The 27,575-nt window shown below is 38.5% G+C and overlaps 2 protein-coding genes across 2 annotated transcripts; one reads left to right on the forward strand and one right to left on the reverse strand.

Moving 5' to 3' along the window:
- Window positions 1-9,382: 9,382 nt before the first annotated feature.
- LOC108096206 (sodium-independent sulfate anion transporter) lies at window positions 9,383-13,409 on the forward strand. The gene is made up of 5 exons (XM_017197597.2): window positions 9,383-9,901; window positions 10,891-11,111; window positions 11,170-11,491; window positions 11,550-11,711; window positions 11,988-13,409. The coding sequence occupies exons 1-5, from the start codon at window positions 9,427-9,429 to the stop codon at window positions 12,689-12,691; spliced, it is 1,884 nt and encodes a 627-aa protein (XP_017053086.1). The 5' UTR covers window positions 9,383-9,426; the 3' UTR covers window positions 12,692-13,409.
- A 7,495-nt stretch (window positions 13,410-20,904) lies between these two features.
- LOC108096320 (tetratricopeptide repeat protein 12) lies at window positions 20,905-21,924 on the reverse strand. The gene is made up of 4 exons (XM_017197847.1): window positions 21,754-21,924; window positions 21,447-21,686; window positions 21,258-21,380; window positions 20,905-21,206 (listed from the first exon to the last, which is right to left on the reverse strand). Exons 1-4 carry the CDS (start codon window positions 21,843-21,845, stop codon window positions 20,984-20,986), a joined length of 678 nt encoding a protein of 225 aa, XP_017053336.1. The 5' UTR covers window positions 21,846-21,924; the 3' UTR covers window positions 20,905-20,983.
- Between the last annotated feature and the right edge of the window lie 5,651 nt (window positions 21,925-27,575).

The following is a 27,575-nucleotide window of genomic DNA, read 5'->3' on the forward strand; positions in this document are numbered from 1 at the left end:
TGGTTCTGCATTTCTGTTTTCCTTTTTTTTTGCTGTTTTGTTTTTATTTCTTTGCTAATATCTAACAAGCGACTCATAAATCAATCAATGGCCGCGTGCTTGATACGTTTTGCCACTGATTAATTGATTGACAAATCACTTCAGTTCACCGTTTGTTGCCAGCTAATTAGACTGGTTTAAGAGCAGTTGTGTTATCGTTTATTGCTGGGATTTCAATGGGTTTATCTATGAGGTTCCATGCCCTAATGACGATCATTATGCGATAGGAGAGAATCGAATCATTTCCGAGTGGTTTGTTACAGGGACTTAAAAGTATGATTGTTTTATAAGCTTAAAAAAAAAGATGTCGTCACGTACAAACTTGTGTATGATAACGTCGAAATAACTGATATGTCAGTGTCACACGCAGACAAAGCAGAATACTAACTGACACTTATATTGACACTGTAAATGACTTTGACCTTGATGGTAAACTAAAATATTTGCACTTAAAATCAAACCAGACAAAAAAGCTATCAGAATTCGAACTTATAAACAAACAAAAACACTAACAATTTTAATTGATAAGATGGGAAATTTAATAATAATATTGATGAGGGTGATGAGGGTGAATTACATAAATAGACATTACAACATTTTACTTATCAAACAATTTGTCTTCATTAAAACATTCTTATCAGAAATAACAGTTCAGTATCAAAACAGAATTAGGTAAGGGCAGACATAAGAATTAAAGAACCTTACTTACAGATAAAAGGAAACTATTTTATTAAAATTGTTATTAGAATATGGATATTCCAGTATGAAGTCATGTTTTGATTACTTTACTCGTATGTAAATATTCAGGTAAATGTACTTCCTTGGAGGGTCTCTCAATCTATTTTCTATCTGACTTGTGTATCTCACTTGGTCAGTTGTACGAGTAGTTGTCACCTGCACAAAAACAGACAAAAATCCTGCAGACACTTAATTGTCAGAACGAGAAAAGCCAGTCACGATGCTGGAACATCAGAGGAGGACAACTCAGTTAACGCACACACTCGATTCTGTGATTTGTTTACCCCACCGCTGCTGCCGAAAAGAAAACACTTAAAGTCCTGGCCAAGTCTCAAATCAGATACAAAATCCTCGGGAGCTTCTGGCTCTTACACACTTATCGAGCTTCGGGCTGGCTGTTGCTGATTTCTTGTTTATTTATTCAGCTTCAACCCAATCAGCCCACCCACACACACACATCCCGATCCTGATGCAAACAAACCCACACGAATGTAAACACAAGGCCACTAAATCACTGAACACTCTCAGCTTTGGCATTTACACCACCACCCACTCAGACCACCCAGTCCACCCAATCCATCCAGCCCCACCGAAGGACTCCAGCTTCTGTTCCTGCCCCTGATTTTGATTCCGATCCTGCCCCCTGCGACTTCTTTTGTTGCTGCGCTTGACCCGCGGCTCCTGTCCCCGTTCTCCCTATTCTTGGGGTTTGTTTATGTTTATTTGTTGGCACAATTTGGTTACATTGTTTGCTTACAATCTACTCATTGTTTGCAGGGTTCGTTGTTGTTCTTGAAATCAAGTTTACATCGATTAAGTAGCCGTAAAATCTGGTCCCAAGAATAGCACAAAGAATGTTTTCTAAGAAGTCTGTAAATTTCCACTTGAGAATATGTAAATTTTGTGACAGCGATAGCAGTATTTTATATATTTCTACCTTGTGGAGAGTTTATTAGATAAATTCCATTAAAGTTTTAGTTACTTTTACCTTATTGAAACAATAAAGAAAATAATCTACTGAAATATAAGATTAAATTAATTAAAGTAGAAGGGAATCCCACAGCTTAATTATTTTTATAGGAAATATTGAAAGGCGTTACCTACCCTGCATAAATGAATTAATATTTTCATATTCAACCAACAGATAGTGAAATTCCTTTGATTACAGCACGACATTCTTACACCTAACCAAGCCAAGGTATTCATGACATTCTCCGACAAACAACTAGACAATAATTATGCAGTCTCAAGTAGCTAATCATCCGAGAATCCCCACTCAGTTCAACACCGACAGCAAACTCAAACCGAAACCCAGAGCAAAGCCAACCGCAACAAAGTCCGGGCCAAGGCTTTTGGTCAAATGCCAGACAAACAAAGGACGCCTCCAATCAATGCTAATAGCAATCGTCCTGCAATATACTCAAAGTGCTTAGAAAACCGAAAGCCAAGAGCCACACACACACATACACTCAGATTCGTAGAGGGGCGCAAAAGTGGGTGGGTTTTCCGAGCTGGAGTAGACAAAACTATTAATTAATTTCCCAGTCACTGCAGGGCATCGACTTGGGGGAAATACCGCATGCCGTTGACATTTGAGTCAATACCGTCTTCGCTTCTTCCGATACCAATCTCTGTGAGCCAGGCCAACGAATTTGGCAAATGGCGTGAGACGTGTTTTTATGATAAGTCTAGGAGAGGACAATTTGCTTAGAAATTCATTCAACTTGTTCCTGGCTCCTTCAAACTGCAGATGTGTAATTGTTGAGGGGTTGCACAGGAGTGCGCTGTTATCATACAAATTGAAATCTTAGCCAAGTTTGTGGCACTCGAGTCTCAAGCATTTCGTAGTGGCAATCGTCACTCAAGTCTCGCTGCTACTAAGCTACTCAGCTGCACTGAGAAAAACAGAGAATTAAGAGAAATAAAGCAAGTTTTACCTCCGAGTCCTCTACTAATAATCAACTAGAAAGAAATATCTCAATAGGTTCTTTGCAATTCAATAGGTTGTGAACCTTTTTTCAGTTTATGTACAATTTTTGGCAAAGAGTAAAGAAGAAAATTATTTCTCTCACTGCCTCATCTGCTGTTTGAAACCCCTAATTTATGCTGATCCCTGGCCTTTCGCATAAGCGTTTTCACATTTGCATAGATTTCACAAAACTTGGCAACAAAAACATGATTTGATTTCCAGCAGGCAGCTGATAATACTTCTCAATATGCGTTTGTATGCATGTGTTTATGCGGTGCCACAGGTGGGGGTAATTGAATGGAGGTCCTCAGTCATTTACATTCAATTAACAGTTGTAGGCGAGAGCGAATTGGCATCTATGAGATACTTGCATGGCTTGTCTGGGCATTAGGACCCAACAACCTCCCATAAATATTCATGGACAACAGCAGGGACTTAGTTTAAAAGGGGTCCAAGATAAAGCAAGATGCCTATTGATAATATAAATGATTTAGACAATTTCATAAGATAAATAACACTGTGCGACAAAAAAATGTTTGAGTTGATTTTTTCTTATTTTTCACTTCTACTAGTCAAAATAAGAATACAAGTTTTTGGATTTGTTAATATCAATAGCCAATCAGCTTCTACGCACACTCAAAGGTCCCAAAAACGCGTGTTTTTGCATATTTCACAGCCTTATAATACCATATTGGGAAAATATTTTTTCACCGTTATAAGCGTTAATGCAAGTTCAATATCTATTAATTAAAATGTATTAAGCAAATATACCGTTAGGCTTTTTTAACAATGCTTTAAAATTTTTTTCTCCCAGCTCTATACTCTGGGCGACTTTGTATGGAACTTGTTACGCGAGGATACCTCTGAAAAAGCCAAAAAAATCAGAAAAAAATTTCACTTTTAAAAAAAATAATAGTTTATTGGAAGTAAAAAAAAAAATAATATTTTGTGTTAAATATTTTCATAATAATAATTTCATAAAATTTATCATAAAAAAAAAAATCCTATCACTTAGAAGGTGGCATAAATATTTTTGTGCATAACTTATGCCCCTTAACCGAAAACAATCAAAAAAGTAACTCAAACAAACATTTCGTTAAATTTTGTCGCACAGTGTAATCGATTTAAAGAAAAAGGTTATCTAGGGCATTTCTGCATCGAAGTAGTAATTGTAAAAGGTTGTCTAATGTCTGATAAGTTTAAGCCTCAGTATAATTTAAAAGATAACAGATTTACCCTACTACAAAAAATAATTTGTCAATAGTCGCTTGTCACTGTTGATTCATAACATACTTAACATCATAAATAATTATTTATCATGGCAGTGTAAAGCTGTAATATAATTTTCCCTTTAAAACGCCGCTCCTGGGCAATTCACATTTAAGCCTAATTTATGCGACACGAACTTGGACCTTTGTGTAATGGAACTGTGTTTTGTCTTTAGTTGACTTTGGGCTAATGCATAAGATAATTACTGTTCCAGAGAAAGTGTCTTATGGATTACGTATTCATCAAGCTTGGATGACTACTGATGAGACTTAAGATATCAGAAAGGTGAATAAAAGCTATGGTAATATTATTGAATATGAAATTATAATCAGGGCTAATTTTAGTTGAGAATAATTAATTATATTCTGTTTAACAGTTTAGGGAGCGTCTTATAGATAATAAGAACACTCGGTTTGTTTCCGATTTAATTGAAAATTTGAAAACAACCAACTAGAGTGTACCAGAGAAAACATTAACCCCCTCCTAAATTCCGCTATCACACTCCGTTTTCTTAAACGGCAAACGTGTGAACCCTCTTTTGACAGCTCGTCACATCTGCAATTAAAGCAATTAATTAAGTTGGTCTACCTTATCCCGCCAAGCCGCAAAACTCGAACTGTAAAAGAAAACGATATCCTGACGAACAGCATTCACCTTCCATCCACCTTCCACCCATCCCTCGAGCATTATTTTAAATGCCAATTACAGTTGGAGCCGGATGGGTGGATATAGGAAGAGTTCGGGCGCAAATTGCTGCAAATCCATGGCGGATGGCCACCATTTTCAAACCCAGCCGATTTCTTGCCATTTCCATTCTCTAGGTGAGTGGGCTTGTGTGTTGGCACAGGCATTATTCGTAACGAGCGACATGATCATAAAAATAAACGCAAAATATAACACAAAACGCAAACACAATAATGGCCTGGGAGTGCCTTAGTTTTTATTTTTACACCTGTTTACAAAACAAAGCAACAGCAACAGCAACAGCAAAAGGAAAAGCGAACGGAAAACAGAGGACTGAGGACGAGCAAATTTGACTGCGCCAGCACGCACACAATTAAATTTCCGGTACAACACCTACATGGGAATGCCCCGAAAAACCCTACAAAACCCTCGAAGCCCCCCTTAAAATACACTTTGATTTCCGTGCCACAATTTTCTCTGTGTATGTGAGTTGGAGTGTATGCAGCGTGTTTGAGCCATTAAAATTACGCCTAACGGAGTTACGAACACACCTAAGCTTACACACAAATACACTGAACAATATAAAAATGAATCATTTCTAATTTTAAAAATAGGTTTTATTCATATTTACAAATTGTATACCATAAGATCGCAAAGTAGAGCGTTGTTAAATTTTTTTAAGTTTTTGTATTGAAACAATATTATGCTTTTAAATTGTATACTTTTATAAGCCCTTTATCGTAATCGGCATATAATTACTACTCAATTGATTAAACTTGAGCAAATCATTTATTTGAAACAATAAAAGACGCCCTAATTAATAAATTTAAATTCATAATTGCTGCTTCTTGCAGTGCACAAATAGGCGACGTAAAAATGTGCGAGGCTCACGCGGCGTATGAGTATTTTTTTTCTGACTCACTCTAACTGCTCCAACACGTTTCATTTGAAATCCATGGCACGTTTGCTCCAACAACACCACCAGCACCCGGAGACACGGAGCAATTTTCAATATTCCCAACACCCGGTGGGCCGGTGGGTAAGTGGGCGTGGCAGGTGGCGGAAATAATGCGGCGACGACAATGCCAGAGTTTCTGTCAAAATTGGCAAAAATCGACGAAGGCGCCGCCGTCGCCGCGCTAACTAAAAATCAAAGGCGGCTTTGCCTACTTCGAATCCTTGGAGGGCAGATACGTGTGTGTGGGCCATAATATTTATGCTGCTGCACAAACACCGGCAAGCACTCCTGCAAACTTAGTCGCACTCACTGGCACACGCACACGCTGCGTATACGTAATATTTGCCCGGGATTATTACAGGCTGGCACTTGAGACGCGCACACGTCGCAGCCCCAATAAAAATTTATATGTGTTTATGTATGTGCCTGCACTTAATAATAAAATTTCGTTTAATTTCGAGTTTTGAATTTCATTTTTATGATTCCTTTCGCTTTTTTCGCATTCCTCCTGCTTATTTATTTTCCCTGCCAGGTGTTCTCCGTAACGTGATAAAAATTTAATTATATTTGCTGCGGAGGAGATTGGATATTTATTTTTTTGCTACTCATTGTAATTTGATCTTTAATGTTTTTTATTTTGTTTATTCGGTTGTATCTCATTGTAATTTGATTTTAACACTTGTTTTTGTTTTGTTTCCCGAAGAGCGATTTTTAATTGAGTTTGTGTTGGCAAATTGAGATTATAGGTATTAAGACAATTGGGTTGCGATTTATTTTTTTTACAAATCATATCAGCTGCTATCAAAATCTGCGAGGTTTCCAAGAACTGTAGGTCATATTTCTTACTGTCACCTGACGCTCTGTCATATGAATCACTCAAGAGTAAATCACCCATTTTGGACACTTTAGATAACCACATTAGTTCGCGAAAAAACCAATTGAGAACTAATCTTTGGCAATCTGGATTCTTCGAAACATCGGAAGAAGAAATATTTATTAAAGAATGATTCATGCACTCTTTAATTGTTAATAACTTGAGACCTTCACAAACATTTCCTGGAATGCAGTTCGGAGCTTATAAATTTCATTAGGGAAAAGCGAAAACCTTTTGACATTGATGTCGGCTTAGACTGTCTAAGGACTCGTCGACTGGACGGACTGTACTGTCTGCTGTTTTCCGTCTGATGTTTGTTTATCTCCCTTTTGGCTTTGCCTAATGGACGCCTGCCAACAGCTGGCAGGACACTTTGAGCAGCTCACCACCAACTGCTGGATCCTGCGAGCGGAAACATTGTATTCGAGTCAGGTGCGTTGTGAATTTTGCTGCAACAGTCATTATAATAATGCCACAACGAAGTGTGCTCGGAAATAATAATCAAGTTGGCCGGAGGAGTTTTCGGAGGAGCAGACGGGGGGAGCACAGCTGCTGGCACTTGATGGTTTCGTGTAGGTTGTGAACCAGCCAAGGCACTTAAAATTTCATTTAAATATGGACTCCTCGTTGAATGTGCAATCGTGCATTGTTGCACTTCTGCTGGCGCCATTGCAAGTGCAATAATCGCCTCAGATAATAACTTTAAGTGCATAATTTTATAAAGTTCCCGCTGGACCTCTAATAGCTATTCTTGCCATTCTGCGTACGTGAGCACATTTGCCTTTGGCTGGACAAAACCCATTTCAAAATTGAGTCAAGGCAAAGAGAAACCAAATTATTACACTTGTGCTTCAATCCTGTTTCTATGTTTTCACTTCGCCACAATAAGCTACCTAATACATTCATTCCCAAAATTAAAATAAAATAGATTTACTTAATGAAGCATACCAATTGCCAATAGTTTCCTACAGTTTAATCATATTTTTAAATTTAAATTAAATATAAACGTTAAAGCTTGTGCCCACAGACAAAACTGTTTAACCACCATTGATTTTGGTTGCTTTAAGTGACTAAATACCACTTTTGTCAGACGGTTGCCATAACATTTGATAAGTCCTGCAGTCTGTCTGTTTCGAGTTACTAATTCCAGGAATTCCTTGGCCTATCGCATTTGCGTTTAATTGATTTTGTGCAACTGCTGCCATTTAGCCAGTAAAAGTTGACCCTTCCGCATATTCAAAACATTTTACGCAGTTGTTATGCAATCGCATTTATCGCTAATTGTTCGCAAATATTAAGTATCCTTTTCTATTATTTGCATAACAAATCGTAGGCCAAAAGGCGAATGAGTGAGTGCAAAATGTTTGCTGGCAGAGAGTTTATTTGAATATTTTTGGAATAGCCAATTCTGATCAAAAGCAGATTTGCTCGAATTGGTTTTATGATAACCCTGTAAAACATTCAATTGATGCTGTCAGAATATAACAGTAAAATTTTGAATTGCAAATTTGGTTTGTCTTTGGCTTCAGATTTTTACATGATTTTTAACCAGAAATAAATTGCAATTGCAAACGACTAATATTGCTTGTTATAACAAAACAAGAATGGAAGCAAATGCTTAATAAATATTTAATAAGTCCTACACCAAGTTTATAAAGTGCTTTGAAAATGTGATATTTAATATAAATCGCAACAAATGTGGAAAAGTTTAAAGTCAATCAAACTTTTTAATTTTCATTTACATTAAAATTATGTTGGCATTTATTTGCTCTGCCATTTGTGGGTGTCGCTTAGCGCTTTTGATAAAAAAATTTGCATACAACCATTTTTCTCACTTCACTCTCCGGAAAAAGTTTTTCCTTTTCATTTGCATAACTCAACATCTAGGCAAACAAAAATGGAAGGAGAGTGGAATCTAAGTGATAACATTAAAAGGGAAAGTCACGAAAAGCAAATATGAATCATACGCCATGTGTGGCAAACGCGGTAAAACAAAAAATTTCAGATTGTTAAGTAAAATATAATTTGGAAGAATAAATAATTACGTATGAAATTATGCAGCAAGTTTCGGAGAATAAAATTAATGGCGGTGAACTTTTGGGTCATATTTTTATAAATCTTCATCAAATTTAAATTTGCCAACATATACATTTTCTGATATTCATTTATTTTGCTTGATTATCAAATATATTATTCACGTGCTAACACGTTCGCGATATCGTCAATTGTTATACTTTTTAGCACTTTTTTTATCAATAAATAATTGTTTGTTATTTGGTTAAAGTCTAGCTTACAAGGTGGCTTATTTGTTGTGTTTACAAACTCATGTGGTCAATAAACTCAATTTTCAGTAGTGTTGACTTTTTAATAAAATTTAATTATTTGATTATCCTGGAAATACACCCTTAATAAATATAACAGGATTACAAAACTACGAAAGTGTTAAAAGCTTGGCGATATCGTCAATTGTTACACGTCGGCTGACTTTTTGGCTCGTTTTTCAAGCTCCTAATCAAGATATTATCCAATTAACAGGTCCGAGATAATTGAGATGGCGTCAAATGCGATTCGGCCAGGGAATTGAACAATCAAACAAGGGGGTTTGAACTAGATATATTTTATTACAGCCCAAAAAAAAAAAGAGCACACCCAGCCAGGTTGGCGAGAGTGAGTGATAAGTCGAGCGAGGCGCGAGAATCCAAACAGCAAGTCACAATGCCAATTGAGGCTCTGATGTGTAAGGCAAATAAGAGCCGGCAGAGCAATCTACAATCTGCGATACGATCTCGAGATCATTATCAGTGGGATGAGCCGTGCCGGTGCTATCATTCGACAGTTGCGATTTGTGCCGCACAGACGTGCGATTAACTAAGTAGTCCGATCAACTAACTCGCGATGTATCCACAACTCGAAACGGAGGCTGAGGCCCTGGAAAATGCCACTGCAAGAGCTCTTCTACCAGGTGCCATCAGTAAACCCGCAAGTGAAGCCGGCAAAGCTCCAACCACGAGCAAATGGAAGAGACGCCTTCATCGACACATTCCCGTTTTCCAATGGCTGCCACTCTACACCACCGAGTGGGGAATCGATGACTTTATAGCAGGAATTACCCTTGGACTCACGATCATTCCCGAGAGCATGGCCTGTGCCCTTTTGGCTGGTCTTCCTGCTCGATATGGCCTATGTTCCGCCTTCATCGGTCCACTCATCTACATGGTATTTGGATCCATCGACAAGGTCATCATAGGACCCACCAGTTTGGTGGCTCTGGTCAGTGTTCAGTTCACCGTGGGAAGACCCATCGAATTCGCTTTCCTGCTCACTTTTCTAAGCGGAATTGTGCAGATCATTATGGGCATTCTGCGACTAGGTAAGTGTACATGCACTGAGAGAAAAGCTATTCATCTTAAATCATGAAAAAGTTTGACCCAAAATTGTAATTGTAGACTTTAAATTGTAATCCAAAATTTATCTTAAAGATATGACTTTAACAAAGCCAGCTAGTTACTAAAAGTAAAATCCATATATGAAGAATTTGATTTTCAGAGCTTTAGATTTTTAAACGCATTTAGCATTATTAGTATCCTTTTATTACGTTGCTTAGCTAACACTTGAACAAATTACATCACAACAAGGCTTTTTATTTTTTTATTTACAACCTAGTATTCTTAAAAAATATGTATATGTATAAATATATTATTTTTTTAAATAACTGCTTTGAATTTGCCAAGGATTTTCTTAAGTGTTAGGGTTCCGAGAACCAATTCGGTTACGTGTGATCTCACTGCTAAATTGACTTAAGTGCGGCATGTGTTACTTCCCCCATGAACTTGGACGCAGTCCGAGCCAATTGAATTGAAATAGATCCGCTTTAGAACTCGCTTTAAGCACCTAATTGAGTGTGCCGAGTGATAACTGTTGTGCGGTCTGACCATGATTAGCACTATTGCGCTCAATTAGCACTTCTTAGGATGAGATTCGATGTGTGGATTTGTGTGCGGAACTAGATAACATCCGACCAAACATTGAGGGGGTGCTACTGAACCTCTAATTGAAAAATGGGTCAATGATTAATGTCTGTATTTATTTACCTTTCGCTTACCGATTTTTGTGGTTGGTAATCAGTAATAGCTGGCACAAATTTTTGATACTCAATTGTTATTTAACAGAATTTTATATTCTAAAAAGTTTCCGTTAAATTTTATTTTCTGGCTTGAACAAAAAAGTGTCGTTTGAAAAATTTTACATTCATTAAAAAAAAAGTCATCTTTATAAAGAAACCTTAGAATTTATTTCGAAAGAAAGAAAATAGTTATTGAGTAGTATTTTAAATAAGTTCCAAAATGTTTCTTTTTTTAGGATTTATCTTCGAGTTTATCTCCATGCCAGTGATCAAGGCCTTTTCCTCGGCTACTGCAATACTCGTAATTGAATCTCAGCTCAAAGTCCTGTTGGGCATCAAATACTTAGTGGCAGGTCTTTTAAATTCGGTTGGAATGCTGAGTTCCCGTATTGAACAATCCAATATGGCTGATCTCACAGTAGGAATTTGCGCCATAGTTTTTCTGCTGCTTTTGGAGGTAAATATGTTTTATTTATTAAATATATTTATTTTTCTAATTTTATTTTGTTATTTAGTTATTAGATCGCGTGGCCAACAATGAAAAGCGCAACAAAGTTCTGAGGATCTGCTGTCGATATTTATCCACCTCCAGGAATACTTTGATTGTAGTCATTGCTGCAATTGTTTCGTACATTTGGATACAAAAAAACGGTCAAGTTCCTTATCATCTTAGTAAAAACGCCTTGTCCACTTTGCCGAATTTCACAATGCCCAGTTTGGAGATTGTTACTCCCGAAAAAAGCTACAATTTCTGGCAAATATTAAAGGAGTTGAACGTGGGTATTATCGTCATTCCAATTGTGGGCATACTGACGAATATTTCCATAGGAAAATTGAGTGAGTATGAAGGACTTTTTAAGTTTACAATTATAATTTAAATAAACATAATTTGTAGCCCCTAAGGGCTTGGTGGATACCAACCAGGAACTCCTTACGGTTGGCTTGTGTAACATGTTTGGATCCTGTGTGCAGGCGATGCCTTCATCGGGAGCATTTACCCGTTATGCCATTAGCAAGGCCTGTGGCCTCAGGACTCCCATGGCCAACCTCTACTTGGGTAAGTCTAGCGAAACAATTATATACTTATTTCGATATCTAGTGCCAGAATTAGTGATTTAATTTTTAATATAACTTAGTACATTGCAAACCCATTTTTGTGAAATTTCAGAAGAAGTTGTATTTTAAAAATTAAAAAAAGATATGCCAAAAAAAATATAAAAAATTTACTAATGATACAGTTTATTAGAGAATTGAAATACAAACTTTTTGAAAATCTGATTAAAATGGGAAAAGATAAATCTTTAACTTTGTGATATATTTTCTTGCCCTGCAGGCATTATTGTGCTGCTGGCTTTGAGCTACCTGAGTCCGTACTTCAACTTCATTCCGGAGGCGACACTCGCGGCCATCCTGATATGCTCGATTTTCACGCTGCTGGACTTCAGGCTGCCACTGCGATTGTGGCGCGACTCGAAGCGCGACTTTGCCACCTGGCTGCTGTGCTTCTGCGTCTCCGTACTTTTTGGCGTGGAGGTTGGTCTATTTGTAAGTATTGTGGTGACCGCGCTGCACCTGCTTTTTTTGTGGGCACGTCCCGAGGTCCGGGTGAAGATTGAACAGCTGGAGGAGATGCAGTACATCCGGGTGACGCCGGGCAACGGCATCTACTTCCCGGCCATCAATTATCTGCGCGAACGAGTGCTCAAGGCCTGCACTCAGGCGGACTTCAAGATTACGGTCGTGATCGATGGGCAGCGCATCAGCGGAATGGACTACACAGCCGCCCAGGGAATATCCAAGTTGTCCAGCGATCTATGCCGCCAGGCAGACGCCTCCAGCTCCACGCTTCTAATTCTATTCAGATTTCCGGAGCACCTGCAGCGGCTCATTGATCACACGGACAACCTGGTGTTCTGCGAGAGCGAGAACAAAGTCAAGGAGTTCCTCACCCAGGAGTCGCTGCGGAATGGCTACATCAACCTAAAGGAGCACATAAGGGCCTCCATCGATTTGGGCTATAAAATCGACATCGATTAGGTGGACACACTCGCCCCCTAGTTAGCTGTTTGTGTTATTTATTTAAGTTTAGTTCGAAAAATTGTCGTCGCTGGCTGGGCAAATGGAAATGGAAACGAAGGAAAAGTGGAACAAATGCCTTGATGGCAGCAATTTATAAAATCCCCCAAACCCCCCTGGAACCCCAAACCCCGAACTCCGACAACTGACCTCTGGATGAGAAGAGGGTTTGGGGGAAGCAGAATAGATGCGGTGCCGCTGGCGACGCCGTCAATGATTGCCAAGCTAATGGATTTCTGTTTACTTTTTCACTTAGAGCAGGCACCAAGGAGGAAAAGGAGCAGAAGCAGCAGCAGCAGCAGCAGCTGAAGCATAAGGAAAAAACAAGGTTTTAAAAAATGGCGCAAGAGAAATTAGAGAAAAGCGAAAGCGCACTGCCAACTTCTCTAACCAAAAAAATAAAAAAAACAAGGTGCGCAGGGAAAAACGAAGAAAACACAGTTGAAAAGAAACTGCAAGAAATTAAACTAAATCCTAGCGTAAAGTGGATCAAACGCAGTAAAAACAAGCCATGGCATAAATTAAGTTAGTCGAAAACGAAAACGAACTACTCTTTCGGCTGTAAAACACGAATATAAGCAACTAAGCAAATTAAATTAATTAAAATTCAATTAATATTTCTTACCTTAAATATGACTTTCACAATTAATAATTTCAATACCATTGTATTTGTATTAATAATGGTAAATAAAATTAAAAACATTATTTTGTAAAATAAATAATAACTTTGTAAAAGATTTTAATATAAAAATTTCCATTAACAAAGATTCGTTTTTATTATATAATTAAGCATAATTATAATATTGTATCAAAACTCAGAATAAAAGGTTAAGGACATTTATTTCCCAGTTATTTTTAAAAGCCAACTTCAGCATTAGTTTTCAAAGCAATTGATTTGCTGCATTTTATAGAGCATTGAGAAGAAAGCCATGACATCCAGAGCAAGCCGAGTTAATTACGTAAGGTTAAGAGAGAGCGAAAGAGAGGGCCTAAAAGAATGAGAGCGAGACGGCAGGCTAGTTAGAGCAACTACGACTGGACCAAGTCGGGATTCTAAGTAGATTTCAAGCACTTGAGGCGGTGTAAATGAAATGCGGTACTTCCCCTTCGCAGGACCTCCCATCTTGGCTGTTGTTGATTGCATTGGCAAACGAAGTGAGCAGATTTAATGAAATTTAAAACGCTGTCCGGAACTTGTCCGAAGGAAGGAGGAAAAGCGAAGGGTCTAATGCGGTTGGCCGAATGCAGATTTGCAAGGTGGCCAAGTCAGGACCAGGCCAAGATCCGGGGCCAAATGCAAATTTCCAGCCAAAACGTTCGGACTGTTAATTATTTCAATGGACTGACGACTCACTCTATTTGCAAATCCTTTCAACTTGCCGGGCGATTTTCTGCATTGTTAGGCTAATGAGAATTTTAGCTCTCGGCATTTGCAAGTAGAGCATAAGAAATTAGGGAAAACTATAATTAATATGCTAATCAACCAATTGAGGGAGAAATCACTTAATGGCCAAAACCATTGACCATAACAGCGTCAATATCCTGGCCATATCCATGTCGACTGGCCGCAAAAACCAAACATCATTCAAATTGCGGTCCATGCAATCAAATTTTCCCACACGACAAAAAAAACCGTACAAATTATCAAAAGCGTAACAATTTTTGAGTTGCATACTTTTGCGGTCGCCGGGGAGATCAAACAGAACTTGTTGACATAACCCCCGCCCGATTTGGCCGATACCCGTGAAGAGCAAACATAAAGCCAAAACAAGCCAAACCGCATTTGTTCCGTGCCTGTTTATTGCTAAATGTGCAATTCTTTTTTTTTTCCATATTTCCTGATGCAAAATGGCTAGCCGAATGCATGTTTTCCAGTATATCGTCGGCCGGTCTAATAATATTTATTTTCACATGCGGTTAGCAGCATGCAAATCATTTGCTCTTTGTGCTCAGTCAGGTTAAATTCATTTTAGAAAAAAACTTTCTTTGTTCAATTTCAGAGAGCAGAAATGTTAGGGAAAAAACTAAAGCCTTTGTCTGGACTACTGAAATGAATTAAGTAATCAATATTTTTTTTTTGTTTTTGGATGCCAATTCCAAAGAGGAAAAAGACACCCGGCAAAAAATACAAATTAAATTTTCATATGAATTATTTTGCTGGTCACGTAACAACGGAGGTTGGGGTTTTACGGATGGGACATGCGAAGTGGGTTCCCAGTGGGGAATTGCCCATTGATACGTATTATGTGACTGGCTGACCAAAGCACTGACCAAATTTCATTTCCTCGACATCCCATTCCCCAGGTTTCTTTTTTGGCAGCAACTTAATTGCTTCGCCTACGTCAATGCGACAAAACGGCAAAAGACATAATTAATAGCAGCGAGGGTGAAGGGGAGCCCAAGTCTTTCGTTTATCGATTTTCATCCCGAAAAGGAACTCCGCCAAAGGCAAAGGACTCGTCTGAGACTCACTCAACTCGCTGGCAATTGGCCTTTGGCCATAAAGCGTTTTAATATGCGCTAAAGTAGTCAAAGCTTAATGGTTGAATGGCGGAGAGGTCGGTAAATAGGGGGAAATGCGAAGTAAACAGCTCCGTGTTTGCCTGCTTAAATTGTTTAAAATGTCAACTTGATTGCGCCTAATTAAATGCTCAAAATCCTCAAGGACAACAGACTCCAAGCTGAAATTCAGATGGCAAACGGGGCATGGCAAACAAAAACTTCCGTAACAAGTACAATGAAAATAATTAACAATTTGTACAAAAGCAAAATGAGACAGCAAAATTGCTGAGGGGCATACAGTGATTCTTCGATTGTTAAAAGCAAAGTATTGCTTCAAGGGGTTGTCTGCTTAAGAGCCACATCGACTGTAAGACATTTAATTCCAATTACGAATCGATTTGTTTGTCTGGCAAACAAGGATCTGCTTGATAGATTGATTTAATGTTTGTGGTGGGAGTGCTAATCAAAATAGCTGAAGTTAATAAATGATGCATTGCTCAAACTAAATTGTATTATTTATAACTAAATTGTATTGTAAATAAACTTAATTAAGTAAACTGTCTTAAAAATAATTTTTTATTAAATAATCTCTGTAAATAAATAATGAAAAATATGTGTATGTCCATCCATTTTAAAATTATTTTCTTTTCAACTATCGATTATATGTAATAATATAAATAAGATACAATAAATTTTGTTTTTAAATCCAAGGGTATACAAATCTTACCCAAGCTTAAACACAAAATCAAATCCAAGTTTGAAATAAATCAATCTTACATTTGATAGTAAACAAAATGTATTTTATTTACCAAAAACAATAGATAGTTTAAAACATTTATTCAAGGAGCACGCTAAAGGAAAACACTTATCAATCAGAACGGCAATCAAAATGTTTGCTGAATGTGAACAAGCGGCACTTCAACTTGGCAAACAGCTGCCACATTACGAGTGGAGGTCTCTCAGATACAAGCTGCAACAGCTTGCGGCGATTGCACTTGAGTTGAAGGCTCGGTTATTAGAATCACTCAAAACGAAAGTGGAGCAATCAAAATGTGGCCTAAGATAAAAGTTAATGCCAGCAACAGTTGCACTAACACTAACTGAAACCCACTCGAATAAATATATACCCCTTAAAGATACTGAACACAGATGTGAAGCGGCTTTATGACTCCAGCCAACATTCACCATCTGCCGTAAATTCCCGCCTCCTTGCTCTCATTTGCTGCTTTATGTGCCACTCCTGGCTTTTCTTTTGTGGTTCCGGCTTAAAGCAGCCAAAGTTAAACGAACATCAAAAGCCAACTAATTTGGCTGTAAAAATAACATTAAATCACATTCAAGAGCAACGAATAAAGGATTCTTCCTCCTTTATACTTACAGCACACATATATCCGAATATATAGATAGAGGAAAATCGAACTCACATGTTCGGGGTGGCGCAGAGGTAACCACTGAGGTAAGGACACTGGGGAAACTCCCCTTTCGCTTTTTCGCCCCATCACGATTTGGTCTTTAAGCTTATGTTGCACTTGACTGAGTTTTATGCTTTGATGCTCAATGATTTTATTATTAAAAGCAACTTGTCCCGGTCCAAGGACTCCTCTCCCCAATGGATTTTCCCCTCCCTCTCCCGTCTGTCTGCTCTGCTCTGCTCTTCGCTTTTTTCGGGGTTGTCTTTCAGCCACCCTTGGTCTAGACTGTGGAAATTGCCAACGGCTTTTCCGGCTGCTGCTGATGCCGCTGCCGTTGCAGCACCTTCACCTTGGGAGTCGCTTAGCTGTCTAAATATGTCACTTGAATTTGATGACGGCCACTTGCGCAACGGCGGCAAACAAAAAGCAGGAAAACTGTTGCCGCTTTTCCACCCACCCACACACACCCACATACGATTAAGTTTCTCCCCTCTTTTGGCTGAGCTGTGTTTTCTTAAAATATTAGTTCCCTTTTCTTTCACTCGGTCCTTTTTTTCTTGTGTTTCGTTCCTGGCTGTGGGGAAATTGTTTTGCTGCTTTTTATTGTCATCTTTGTTATTTGTTATGGCCACCCCGCTTTCCCCCTGAGCAGTATCTCTATCTTTTATTTGCTCAGACTCAGTTACTGCTGCCTCGGGCCAAACTCGCACATACTCGCATTCGAGGGCCAAGAGCCAGTTGCCATGAATAATGAAAAAGCAACGTGAATATATTTCCATAGGTAGTTCGACGGTATCAGGATGGAGGTGGGTATATGGAAAAAAGAAAGGATGGGGACTGAGAGCACAATAGATACTCCACAAGGGGGGAAACTTCATATCAAAAAATATCCCATTTCATACATGATTAAAAAGTTTTCCCAAGAAATGGAAGAAATGAAACATTAAACTCTTCTTTACTCTTGAAATTGTATCCAAATAGTAATAAGCCTTGTAATTTAGTTTGACAGTGTAACTTTAGAAATCAGTAATAAACCACTGGCATTTTACATAAAAAACATATAAAAAAAATTATACATAATCAAAACATACCCCTTAACAACTTTAAGTGTATGTTTTCAATGGATAATTCTCCCAAAAATCTAGTGTTGTGTGTCTAAGTCCTTCCCATTCTCCAACCAAACTCATTTTCCAATGGCATTCCTCTTTTCCAAATTTTTTTTGGATTCAAGACAAGGTCCGTTTTTCCCTCGTATTGTTGTCCTTTCGATGGGTGCGATGCTGTTTGCATTCGAAATTCCTTTGGCCACTCGTTGATAAAATCGAAATCAGCAAAGCAAATAAACCCTCAATAACGAATCCGAAAGTGTCAATCGATGGGGATTCCATAACCGAGAGCTTGGGGCTGACTAGATAAATCTCGATGCTAATTAAAAGCGGACTGTGTAAACTTTAAATGAACTGCCAGCGCGAAAGGCCAAATGACAGTCAATGTCAGATGGATGCAAAATAAACAAAAAGCCAAGGAATATTTTTCGCTTAATGAAAAACTTGGCCCAACGCAACGAAAAGTTCAATTCAGGCAAATGTCAGCAACGACAGCAAAAACAACAGCAACAGTTTAGGGCGAGGATGAGACGCCCAAATGAAAAGTTTTCACCCCACCCCACCAAAAGAAAAGGCGATGATATTCGGAGGCAGGCGGAAAATCCGAGGTCGGAGGACTGCAATTTTAGCCCCAAACCAAAGACAACCAAAATGAGTCCCGGATGTGGTGCAAACAAGAAAAACAAAAATGCTAAACCAACAAAATATTACAACAAGCCGAGCAAGAGATGTTGCTGTTGGCCCTCTGTTCAAACCGCAATACAGATAAAGGCCAAATTACTTTCTGGCCAAGAAGCTGCCGCCAAGAACCGCAACTTGAAAACCATCGGACAAACAAGAACCCAACCGAGGGTCATGTCGTACTTTTCGATGAGTTTACGGGCGGCGATCCTTCGGGGAAAACTTCACCGCCAGCTGGAAAGCCGGCCCAGGGGATCGGAAAAGCGAAAAAGTCCGAGTGTGATTCATAAAGATTCTGGTTTAAGGAGTCTAGAGAAAGCTAGGGAATCAAACTTAAAGGTATAAATAATACCGAACACTATATACTATCTAACTACAATGTTTCTAAACATTAGTTTATGATAGCTTTACAAATCTGTTATTTCGTATTTAAAATAAAGTTACCACTAAAAAGATTTCTACATGCAATCAAATAATGTAGTTCCAAAGTAAAAAATTATAATCCGGAAATATTTTAACATTTGAGGTCAAGAAAAGCAGAAAAACATAAAGCCACACTAAGCCCAATCCTAATCACTATAAGAATTTCAAACTTTCTTCATGCACTTCGATTAGAAAAGTTTTGCCTTCGAGCTTAACCCGAGCTAAAAACTTCACCTGCAATAATCATTTGCTGTTGGCCATATAAAGCAGACATTAAAGTCACCTTACAGAGCTCGACCCGGAATGCAACCACAAAAACTGGCACACAACCGGGATTCGAAATCCGGCAGTTCTCCGTTGCAAAAACCCGTAACCCAGACAATGTTCGTAGATGGGGACAAGAAAACTTTACCATCTCCGGTTGGCCCTCTATCTGTTCCTCTGTTTCGGTCACAAATTGCAGTTGCAGCTCGGTGACAACCACAAAAATAAGTGTTTACAGCATTGATTACAAGGAATGGGCGTTGGTTGAGTCGGCAGTGCCACTAACATCGGCGGCACGAGCATCATCAACAGCAGGAGTGGCAAAAGTGGCAGGAGTGGCACCGTTTGATGTTGATTAGAGCCGCAGCAAGCCACAAACATTTTTGCATTTCTTAAGATTGTCTGCGGGACGGACTTCACTGAAAGTAAAGTAAAGTTCTGAGGATCAAGTTTTAATAAAAAGCAATGCTTACTTTTTGGCAACTGCAAAGAGTAAAGAAGTGAAATACCTAAAATTAAAATCACATCAATGGATTCATTTGAGATTCAATAGGAATAACTAATATAATTATTCAGCTCTTGCAAAAATCTAGATAAAAGCTTGAGCAGATCAATATTAGCAATATAATATACATAAAAATCCTTTAACACTGTTTAAATGCCTTTTTTGCGAAATCGGAATAAAACTTTGATTTCCAAAAAAGACTTCCTGGTGTTTTTGCAATTAAATTACACTTCTTGGCCTAAAAAAGATTATTTGATTCATTTTCTCCAGTATGGTTGCAAGTTCTTACCCCTGTTTCTCTCAGTGCACTCCCGCAGTCAGTTAGCGTGTCAGTAGTGCCAAGGGATTGACCAAGTCTGGTGTTCGTTGCGCTTTGGGCCAGGATGCGGGGCGGCATTGGCTGGTTTTGCGGGAATTGGTTTAGGTGTCAACTCTGCGGCCGCACACAATTGACAAACAGTGAAACCCTTTTTGTGGCACTTCCGTTGCGTTTGTTTGCTAGTTTACAACCCACCCACCATGCAACATCCATCCCCTCGGCGATGTCCTTGTGCTCCTGCTGCCGGCTGCCTGTTGTGACAAAAGTTTATACCCCAAGCATTTGAACTGCATTTCATTACGGCAAGGACCCCAACAACTGGAACTGCTTCTGGACTTGTTGGCCAAAGGGGGAAGAGGGGTGAAGGGAAAGAGGGCGAAAAGGAATACGGAATGCAAATGGTGTTGGCGCCATATTGAAAGCTCCACTTCCCCTCCCCATATCTCCTCCGATTTCCATTGCCCGCATTTGCAGCCGCAGCGTCAGTCTTTTGTGGTTATCAGGGGGATTTTGGGGGGCCGGGGAAACCCCCAACGAAGCGTATAAGTGGCCCTTAAACCAGCTTGAAGTGCGGGGGGCGGTATACACCCCCAACCCCCGTTTACCCCCCTGTGCTGTATATTGTATTGGCAAATATTCTCTCATGACAATAGGAATTTTTATTGAATTTATGCAAAAAATTGCAAATTTCATTTGCCACACCCAAAAAGAGTTGTGTTCGCAGTTGTGTAGTGGATGACAAAAAAAAGGAAAACATTTTCCATATTTCTGCAGTATCCAGCATGTTGTTTTTTGCGAGTGCGTGTCTAAATTTTGTGTTTATGAAAAGTGGGCGGATTTCGATTGGCAAGTGACACCGGAATGAAATGGCAGGAAATGCATTCTGCATTTGATTGAAATTCGAAACCAAAACTAAAACCTTTTGTTTTCCCCAGATATGCTTTTATTGACTTCCACGATGATATTACAACATATTAAATTTTTTATTTTCATTTGCCTCAAAAACTCGAAGTAAAGGTTAATACAAAATCATTCTTTGCTCTAGAAATCAGTTCTCAGTTTCTCTAGGAAAAAGTCTATGTACTTTTGATCCTTTTTGGATCTGTTAAGGACTCGAGCTGTGGCAATGGCATTATTAGATTCCTCTTCATTGTTAAGACGAGCCAGAGCTCCAGCTCTATAAAGCCAGGCCTTCAGATGAATCGGATCCAGCTTGAAGATCACGTAATCCAGATCAAAAAGAGCCAGTTTAAAATCCCTTTTTCTATTAATACAGCATTGTAGAAACATTCTTTATGTTTTGAGTACAACTTACTTTATTTTGGCCAGAGCTCGGTTGCAATAAAGAACTGGTGAATCCGCAACATACTGAATGGCTTTTGAATAATAATATATAGCCTTTTCATAGTTAGTGCGACGGTACTCCTCATTGCCGAGTCTATTTGAGTAGGGAATGATTACATTATATTTATAAACTAATATATCAGTTGCAAAATAAAACTACCTTCGAAAACTATCAGCAACATTTTCTCGATCACGTCGTGCTTCAGCGCGTTCCTTTGGCGAAGCGTCAATTTGACGCATGAATGATATTTGACTGGTGTTGGAGTTCTTGTGAACCCTTTTAAATGGTCGTGAGGATTTCTTGCGAATGTCTCGAGCAAAGACCACAAAACTAGTGTTGGTTACTCCCTGGGAAAGGTCCACTTCGGGTTTCTTTTCCTCCTTGCCCTTGGTACCAGTGCTAAAGGTTTAAAAAAAATATTAATTAAAATTACAAATCCGGTAAGGAAACTTCTGCTAAGGTTTACTCCATTTTATTGGCATTTTGAATGTCCTCCAGCTGCCTTATCACATCCATGATTAGGGAACGTTGAGTTAAAAAGCTTTCGTCAGCGTTCATTTTTGTTTTTATGTTTTTTTGGTGCTTTTGAATATCTGATAGTAAGTCTGTGAATTCAGTGTGTAAGTCTTACTTAGGTTTTTTCATGGCCAACTCAGCTAATCTTTTCGAGAAAGCAATTATCATTATGTTCAGTCTAATGCCTCCTGACTTCACTTCACTGGCTGCGCTTGCAACGTGCAACATGTGTATGCTGGCAAATTAGACAGACAAGCCGGCTGACATCTGGCTCGTTAGCCATGGAACAGCCTGTGGTTCCTCGGATTAGCTCAATTAAAATTTTGTGGCATTAAAATTGTCTTCCCAGGCGCCAGTTGCATGACTCCCTGTTGGGCAAAAATTCTATAAAAACATCACACGCCCAACCCCAAAACGAAAAACTCCCGCCACACACATTTTCATCTTTATTTGTGCCTGAAATTATTTAATTGAGTTTGTTTGAAAATTTCTTTTAAATTAAGAAAGTTTTTGCACGTGACGTTTTTTTCACTCTCGTGGTGATTCACAACTTTATTTGTCCTTGTGCAAAAGGGTGAGTTCGGATGTAGGATGGGGTTTATCCAGGGCAGCACGTGCTACCGGGTTACTCGGTAAAGTTTGTGTCGTTACACATTTTTGGTTTTTTAAATCACATCCAAATGATGATAATCGGATAAAGTCACACATATGCCAAAGAATGTGGAATTAAATCTAAATTTACTAATCCTTTGTTATCTTTCAATTCCAAAAAACATTAAAAAATAAACGTTCTCAAAACAGTCTAGGATTTTGGTTGATCAGTTTAACGTATTAGTTTTGTTTCATCATTTTTTATGAGCACGTCACTTGGCTGCATATTATTTTCAATTTTCGATTAAATGTGTCGCACGTTTCGTGGAAGTTGCTCATTAATATTGGTTAAGAGTCGCTGCAGCTTTTAGTTTCTCACCCCGAATGGCCAGTGGCACACTAACCCATTGCGTGTCTTGCAATACTTCTTAACCCACTAAACACCAAGATTTCTTAATCAAATAGCAATTATAAACATCTGTACATCTTAGTTGATTTTTAAATTTGTCATAATGATTATAACACTTAATATAGTGTAAAACTATTTAAAATGCGTTTTATTTTTTTTTCCTCACAAAGAATGTTTATAAATATACCATTTATTAATAAGTAAGCAATTTAGTATATTTGCTTGTGCATTTGCCTTTGGAGATTACTGGAAATATTTTTAAAGTTTTTCTTTTATTTTCTAATGGATTTTTCGGGCAGAACTCGATGATGGGTTAACCGGAAAAGATAGCTCCTCGGACTAAATGTGCGAACATGGCAAAAGCTTGGCATAGTTACAGGCGATGCTGCGATGCTGTCACGCGGACATTGATGACTGCGTTGACAAGTTGCTTTGGCAGCAGGACGAGGACATCAGTGACAGCCACAACAACAACAACAACAGCTGGAGCAACGGGAAAAGGAACAGGAGGCACGACAAGGACTTGCCAGCGTCTCTGGAGAAATGTGTCAAGCGCGGTGACTTGAGTTGCATAACCAAGCAGGAAGTGGCAAGTCGATGGCGAATTGCGAGGGGCAACTATTTCTGACTCAACTTTAAACTTCGCCTGCCAGCTCTCCAAGATTTTTTTTCCCCTCTGCGAAACTATGTTAAAGTTAAGGTTAAAGTTGCTTGCTTTTTAACTTTTGGCTGCGCTTCGCTATCAAGAACGCTGACCGCCTCCAGCAGTGCGACTTTTCAGCTCACCTTTTCACCTTTGAAGCGGGAAGAAAGATACAACACAAGAAAAATTGTTGGTGAAAAGCTGAGAAAGTAAAGGCCAAAGGTGCATTTCTGGATGCTCTTTACTCTTTTATAATAATATATTACATTTAAAGGATGCCATCCTTTTTAAAAACAAATTTTTATCCAAAAAAAAAAATTTAAGTTAAATAATAACTATTTAGGTGTTCCTGTTTCATACTTGGTAAAAGCTCATTATTACACAGTATTGATAAGGAACTAAGCTGCAACTTATTTTATAAAAATGCTTCTTAATTTAATTATGTTTTAAGTTGTGTAAAATATTTCTATAAAAAAGTTTTACTTTATTACAATTCTGTGATTGTGAATTATGCTAATTATGTAAAGGCCCAACTGTAAGAAAGGATATATATTAAAATGCTTACTGAAATCTTTAATAAATTTAAGCTGTCTTGCCTGAATAAAATTTCGAATTTTTAACAAAAACTTTCAAGATTTTCCCTTACTCTTAAATTAGTTGCAAACGCATTTCACAGTGCTTAACACCCTTCTCACCCTTACCCTTCTCGTTTTCGGGGTGCTCCCGGAAAAGGGCCTGTGCCAGTCAAGAGTTCAGCTCCAGCGACAGGCGGTATGAAGCCAAAGACAAGCAAAGATTATACATTGCCCAGCCGGCGGGCATGCTTTGTAAGCGAGCTAAAAAAAAAGGAAAAAAAGTAACAGAAAAAAAGGAGCAGCAGGGCGCGAAGAACGTGCAGAAATAAATTGCATAAACGCCGGCGCGCGCGGCAAAAAAGCAAAAGGCAAACATGTTTAAAATGTTGTTATTCACACACACCGAACAGAGCAGAAAATGGGAAAGGGGAAAGGGGATTCCCACCGCCGAAAGGATCTCCCAGTTCGTCCTTGCCCCACCAGCACCAAAAAGGCCTGCTTCCACTGAACTGACACAAAGATTTGCCTGCGCCCTTTTTGCCACATTGTTTGTGGGCCTTGTTCCTTGATTTTTAGCCACTTTCCCTTTGTACTCGCCTCTTCCCATTGCGCTATCTACCTCTTGGCGTGTTTTATTTACCTTGTTAACCTTTTCGTGTTGACAAACTGCGGAAATGTTGGTGTGTGTGTGTGCGATATGAAAAGTGGAAATCTGTGGAAATTTGTTATAAGCGAAAAGTGTCTCACTGGAGCTTTGGAAGATATAACACAAAATATTGAGAAATATTTATAAATCGTTTGTGGCGAGAATACCACAGCCGTTACCCACAAAACTTTAATCTTTTGTTGCACATATATTGTGTAGATTTCATTAAATTTCAAACGCAATCAAAACCGAAACGTTTTATTAAAAAAACTTAAAAGCAATTTGAATACACAAATTTAATATGCAACAAACAACACACAAACAAAATTTGAATTCATTTTTGGGCCCGGCACTTGCCGAACATACTCGTATATATATTTTTTAATAAGTTTATCAGGCAAAATTGAGCGAGTCAAAGGCAGGCTCATATTATACTTATCAAGTATACGCCATGTGTTACCCGCAGCAGAAGCAGCCACGAAGAGAAACCAAATTAAATGCTAAATTAAAAAATAAGATCAAAAGGATTTGGCAGGCTTGTGCGTAGGCTGAAGAGAGAGGATAATCATTTTTCTTTTTTTGTTCTTTTTTGTTTCGTAACTTTTAATATTGCGCTGTAGAATTTGCATTTGATATTTGCATGTTGAGTGTGCGCTGTCGTCCTTTATTGTGCGTGTGTGAGTGTGCTCCCTAGGACAGGATAAGCGTATTAACATGCAAGGCATATTAGGGATAACTGCAACACAGCTGACACAGACACACACATGAATCCAGGGACAAAACAGGACAAAACCAATAATGCGCATATTAGACTTGATGATGATGACAATGATGATGTGCCCTCTCTTTTTTGACCCGACTACCTCAAAGCTCTTTCTTTCAACACCCTCGCAATGGGTGTCATAAATTTTCCAATCGTGTAGAACCTTAAAATTTCGGAGTTACCAAACATTTTAAATCTTTATAAAAGCGAGAAAATAAGAAATTAGGTAATGAATCTTTACTAAGATAACAAAACATTTAAATTGAATAAAAAATAAAAATAAAATATTTTTATAAAAATTAAAGTTTAATTTAAAACAAATTTAAGATCAACACTATAAAAAACCAAGTATTTTTTCATTGCAAATAATTTGTTTCTTAGAAAAAAAGCTCAAAGCCTTATAGCGGTTACTGATAATTTATCTTTAAGGGTATTCCACCATTCGATCCCTGAAGCTTAACTTATTTCCAGCTTGTACCGCTCCCTTTGAAACTGATGTTGTTGTGGCCATTGTTTCTTTCGAATTGACCGCAGTGAGCCGTTGTCGGTTGCATTTTGTTTGTGTGCGCAGCCGGGCTGCATTTTGATGGCGGAAGGAGGAGCGGACCCAGATGTTGGGCCAGTGCAGGATGCGAGGGAGAGGGAAGGACTCTTTTCCGGACGGGGTCCGGCACTTCCTCTAAGCCAAAAACGTGCACAGTCTCTGGCAATCAACTTTAATAACATCACAGAATGTCAATAAATCCACAAAATGGTTGGGCCATCCTTGCAGTCACCGCTCGACCACTCCTCTCATCCCAATGGATCGGCATCCTTGCTGCAGATGATGATGATGATGATGATGATGATGCTGCTCCTGTCGGGACTTTTCCTGATGTCCAGCAAGAGTATCATTAACAAAAGGAACTGCGTGCTGCAGCTGACCGAAAAGAGAGGCCACAATGCCGATCCATCTCTCATTCCCCCTTCTGTTTTCCCCCTCTGCCATTCGGAATACCTCCTTTAACCGGATAAAAGGAACTGTAGCTGCTTATTGGATAGTCCCCGCTCCCTGTCCCCTCTGGCCTTTCCTACGACAAAAGGTCTGCAGCAATTGGTAAGCGAAAACCTTAAAGTCCTCACACTCAAATTATTGCTAAAACAGAAGCCTGCAATCCAGAGCAACAAAGGACTTGATAGACAAAGGCAATCATGTGTTGGAACTCATTGAAAAGGGATTAGGGTTAGTAGAAGGAATCGCAATCAAGTTGGGTAATATGGGTTATCTTGAAAACTTATTGCTTAAATTTAAGCTAAAAATTTTAATAGAAATACAGATTAAAGCAGCTAACAACAAGCAATTAAAAATCCAATGCTTTTATTATTGATAATCGCAGAAAACAAATCAAAAGCTGGCGCATTGATTTGACAATTTCAATTCACAATTAAATATTTAATGAATTATTTCAACTTATCGGCGCTGCAGCACTGCAAGCCAAATCCTCCAGTTTCAAAGTTGTAAATGTGCGGGCATTTACAGGACACACGTTGACCATAATATATGGTTAAATCTGTGTTTTATTTATCCACACACACAATTGACACTCGGCGCGACCCTAAGCACATTTATCATCCAACAATAATCCCCCAATCCCCCAATGGTGTGTATCAATTCCGCATTTCCCCGAAAACCTCTGTCGCCTCGATGGCACTTCTACTTGCCATCAGCTTAAAGCGACAAAATTGTTTATGATTATCATTTAGCAATATTTATGGACAATAAAGGCAGCGGCGAAAAAAGTCGGAATAAATAAATAAATAAGTGCAATATTATTTTCGTATATATTACATCATCGAGTATTTACTTTATCTGGCATTTATCGATAACAAAACAAGTAAAAAACGCAGCGATGATAAATCATTGTACGCACTATGGTTTATGAATCATAAAATAGGGGTGTTTAGTAAATCAATAAACTTAAACAGATGTAGGATGTTACAAAGTCCAGGTTTTATTTATACTTTGCAACTCTTTAATGTGGCTTTATTTTTATATTCATATAAATTAAATTAAAATAATTAAATATATTTATCTAGATTCTAGAACATAGATCAGCTTTAATTATTACCATTTGGGCTGTAATACCGAATGATACCTTTTCGAAA

This window comes from Drosophila ficusphila, unplaced genomic scaffold (genome assembly GCF_018152265.1).
Source record: "Drosophila ficusphila isolate 14025-0441.05 unplaced genomic scaffold, ASM1815226v1 contig_791, whole genome shotgun sequence".
NCBI classification, from domain to species: Eukaryota; Metazoa; Arthropoda; class Insecta; order Diptera; family Drosophilidae; genus Drosophila; species Drosophila ficusphila.